Source organism: Prosopis cineraria, unplaced genomic scaffold, assembly GCF_029017545.1.
Source record: "Prosopis cineraria cultivar Desert tree isolate PC_DT_omini unplaced genomic scaffold, ASM2901754v1 PC2, whole genome shotgun sequence".
NCBI lineage: Eukaryota > Viridiplantae > Streptophyta > Magnoliopsida > Fabales > Fabaceae > Prosopis > Prosopis cineraria.
In genome coordinates, this window is record NW_026555333.1 from 45901392 (window position 1) to 45905463 (window position 4072).

At 35.1% G+C, this 4072-nt stretch overlaps 1 protein-coding gene across 4 annotated transcripts; it reads left to right on the plus strand.

Annotated features, from left to right (window-relative positions):
* On the plus strand, nt 1-3764 carry LOC129303830 (protein EIN6 ENHANCER-like). 4 transcript variants are annotated; one of them, XM_054943371.1, is made up of 4 exons: nt 1-274; nt 1761-1971; nt 2440-2507; nt 3304-3764. In XM_054943371.1, exons 2-4 carry the CDS (start codon nt 1797-1799, stop codon nt 3433-3435), a joined length of 375 nt encoding a protein of 124 aa, XP_054799346.1. In that variant the 5' UTR covers nt 1-274; nt 1761-1796; the 3' UTR covers nt 3436-3764. The 4 variants fall into 4 exon arrangements, with proteins under 4 accessions (XP_054799346.1, XP_054799345.1, XP_054799348.1 ...); XM_054943370.1 differs by having other exon boundaries at nt 1787-1971; XM_054943373.1 differs by having other exon boundaries at nt 1-225; nt 1785-1971.
* The last annotated feature ends 308 nt before the right edge of the window (nt 3765-4072 follow it).

Consider the following 4072-nt stretch of genomic DNA (forward strand, 5'->3'; position numbering starts at 1 on the left):
CGGGTGCATCCAGTACACGTAAGAATTCCTACTACCAAAGTGCCAACAGAAAGGAAAAAGAAAATGAGAGGGGAGCAACGGCCGAGTTTAAATTTCTTCGACAGAATATTTCGGATTCAGCGCGTAAACAATGCCGAAGCTTCTCCTGCTGACTTCTGAATGCTGAACGCCACTGGGATCGTACTTTGATCCTCATAATCCAGCGACTGCAACGTCGGTTTTTGTAGGGACGTTGTCAGGATTTTGCCGGCGACGTTTTCTTCAGCAGCTTCAGGTCTTTTCTTTCTCCACTTTGAACTCTAGTTTGTGGATACAGGTGGACTGATCTTGATATGCCAGTGAATCCTAATTTCGCTTCCTCTGCTTGCAACTTATTTTGTTAGCTTTAATAGAAAATTTTGCCATCCTAAAATGTCCGGCTGTTTCTGGTTGGGTATTGATTTCATTAATGCTGTTATTATTTTAAAATTTTCTATGTCAGAGTCGATCGGGTTTTTTTTTAGAATTGAATTTTATTTCCAAGTTCATTTAACAATCAATAATACTGCGAACTAGCTAATATATTGGGACATTTTGGCGCTAAACTATTGCCATTAATTTTTATATTCACATACTGTTATATGTTTAAATTATATTCGAAGTTATCATGCCCTAATATTGGTGAAAGCTTACTGGCCTTTATATGTCATGATACTGGTACCTATAGATAATATCTGAAAATCCTACATTTATGTCTTTGCCTGTTACATTTGAGTGCTGCCGCAGCTTTAAAACTGATACTAGCATCCACATGCCCCCTGGGCTTGTCCACTTGAGTAGAGTTTGTTAGGTTAAAGTCGTGGGAACAACCTCAATGTGACCAACAATACCAGCATACCACCAGTTGTTTAGTTCGCATTACTAGCTTATTGACAGGCCAAGTGCATCGGATTTATCAACTAATATTGTGTAGTGATGTTTCTGATGCATGGGACACAAAAAAATGTTCTTGGTTTAATCTTTATTTTCACTTTATTCGTTTTGTAACTCTTTTTGAGAAGCAAATAAGGTTTTGTTTCGTTCCTTTTCATGTTAAATTTATATTCAATCTAATCAAGATCAGATCTGAATCAAGAGAAAATTTATCTTATTCTGATCCTAATTAAATAGAAGGTGCTTGAGATTGGGTAGATGTACAAGTAAACTAATCTAAATCTGGAAAAGCTCTTAGGAGAATCTTTAATTTAAGTTTGACTTTTCTTATTGATAATTCTTACTAGGGTGTAACTTATTCTGCGTTATCCTCCAGAAAAAAATCAGGAAGGTTGGAGGTGCTTGGGTGTTGTCAGGCCTTGTTTCTGCATGCTAGCACAGTTTACAGGATTTTCTCCACCTTATTCCTTAGTTAGGTTACTGCATTGCAATAGGTTGATTTTCTCTGTATAGTTCACCTGATAAACATTGCAGCTTGTATTGGGCTCTGTGTCTCTATTTATTCTATCATTATTGTTTTTATTTTATATCTTTTCTCTATTTTTTAACTTTTTGTGTTCTTCTAATTAAGGCAAGCTGCATTTTTAAGAAGTTGTAACTAGTATGACCTCTCTGTATAGTTCACCTGATAAACATTGCAGCTTGTATTGGGCTCTGTGTCTCTATTTATTCTATCATTATTGTTTTTATTTTATATCTTTTCTCTATTTTTTTACTTTTTGTGTTCTTCTAATTAAGTTATTCTATGTTACCATTGCGTTAAATTGGTGACGTGATTTTTTGTTTAGTGAAATTTGATTGATATCTCATGAAGGATAAGAAAGATGGAGCCTGTGGTGGTGGAGGCAGAGCTAGTTTTACCAACCTATCTCAGTTTTAAGCGGGTTCAAACATATGAGAAATATCCCAAAGGCCAAGCCCGTGGCAGGCACTGGAAACATCTTAAGCAGATTCTTCAAGCTGAGAACTACCAGGATTACTCACCTGATGAACCCAATTGTGAGCTATTAGAGCCAATATCCTTTTTCTTTTTGTGAAAGGAAACCCATTTCTTCATTTTGTCTCATCCAACATTTTGTGTACACTACTCCACGTACTCTCAATCTTTTTATGCTTTTTTCATTTTTGTAAGTTTTATTTTTTTATGTTTGTATTTTTCTTTTATTATTTAGAATTGGAACTGCATAAGAGGTTTGTGAAGTGATAACAATTCAATTGTTGGTCAATCTAATGTTAAAAGCTTCCTATTCATATTATAGGGTCTAAAGTTATAAAGAAATGCAAGATCTGGTTCTTCAATTAATTTTCCTTGACAATATGTGTGTGCCAGAGTTGCATACGAAGTATTAAATCCTGAGCCTGAGACTGTTTCCTAATTTTAATATTTTATGTTCCATTTCCCGTTTGTGCAATCCATATTGATGCTTCTGTTTGGTTGTTTGATTAGTTCATGGGATTTGCTTGCAGATGTGAATATTGAGTCACGACCCTCTATACATCCCTGCAAGAGAATTTGCGATGTTACAGGCTTTGAGGTATGGAAAGATTTTTGTTAGTTTCGGTCTTGTATTTCCTTGACGACTATCATTAGTCATCCATGTCTTGGTTTGGAAATTCATCATAGAATTCTATTTTAAAGAATAGAGGGTGCGCTTTGTATTGGTGAGGAAATTGAATCCCCATAATTTCAATTTAAAAGGCTGTCATTCTCATCTTTTATTTTTGGAATTTGTGAATCCAATAAGATTTTTTTTCTCATGTCATTGTTTTGCTTGTGAACTTCTCACATTTGAATATCAAATAATGGCATTTCCTTGTAGCTAAATTTTGATAATGACTTCCACTGCCACTATTAGCAGCAGGAAATTAGTGGAAGGTGTGACATGGATGAAAACACTTTTTGTCACCTATTAGTATTCCTATTGTTTTCTTGTTGCATTATACTGCAGTAACTGCACACATACTGCCAATGCATAGAACTGCAAATATTTTAACGAAGTCATGGTAACACAAAAGAAAACTTAAGTGTGACAGATTTTATGACCTTTTAGTAATTTAGCTAGATCTCTCATATCAGCGATTTAAGGTTCTTTAACTTGATTGGTTTGGATTATGGTTCTTAGGCTTGTCTGTGATCTGATTAAATACCCTTCTCAACGTGCTTATATTTTCCTTGTTATTGTGGATATATTTTCTTTCATAACTCACATATCCTTGTCACTTTATTCTCGTCTTATACTCTTCTTATACTAATTTTTATGCCATATATTCAAGCTAATATGGAATCGTTAGACCTTGTATTGGAGAAGAATTAATTAGTTCACTCTGCAGGCACCCTACTGTGATCCCAGGACTAGACTGCGGTATGCAAATACTGAAGTTTTCAAGACTGTCAGATCGCTTCCTAATGAGTATGTGCAGAGGTACTTGGCCTTGAGGAACGCTGCAGTTGTTCTGAAGTAACCATGTAACTTCTGAGTGCTCCTCTTCAAAATTTCATGTTTCTCGATCCTTGAAGGATTTGAAGTAGGTTTGTTGATGGAGCATTGTTTTGAAGGATAACATTGGAGAGATCTGCTTATTCATCAATCCGCTTGCAAGAAATGAAATATTTGCATTCTATTTAATAGTTCTTGAACCCGTATGAAAGCCTTTGATTGCTTCTTTTTGGAGATTTTATCCACAAAACTTAAGATGACTAATAATGAGAGGTTCTCTTAAACGTTACACTTTCTGGTGTAGATTGGCCCCTTGGTTTTTATATTTATGTTAAAAGTGAGTTTTATTTTTCACAGAGCATCTGATATTCTCGGCTTGCCTCACATTAAGCTAAAGAGATTTAATGAGGGCCTAGACTAATTTGGATTGAGATGGGACGGGAGCCTTTTAGACATAAGCTCTACAATCAACACTATTGTATTGTGTACCTAGAGCTTGAACTAGATACTTCTAATTAAGTTCGCACAACTCCCTTGTTAGTTAAATAAAGCATCCTGTGGTTTGTTAAAGTGATCAATCCTTATTGTTTCACCAATTGTTTTTTGTCCTTGTACTTTATTCCCTTGTGATTTGGTGGCTATAGTTAAAAATATTTGCAAAA

Excerpts from the sequence above, each read along its gene's own strand:
- LOC129303830 (XM_054943371.1), top strand. The coding sequence starts at position 1,797 with ATGGAGCCTGTGGTGGTGGAGGCAGAGCTAGTTTTACCAACCTATCTC. Across the intron at positions 1,972-2,439 it reads CTCACCTGATGAACCCAATT|ATGTGAATATTGAGTCACGA; the intron begins GTGAGCTATTAG and ends ATTTGCTTGCAG. Across the intron at positions 2,508-3,303 it reads GCGATGTTACAGGCTTTGAG|GCACCCTACTGTGATCCCAG; the intron begins GTATGGAAAGAT and ends TTCACTCTGCAG.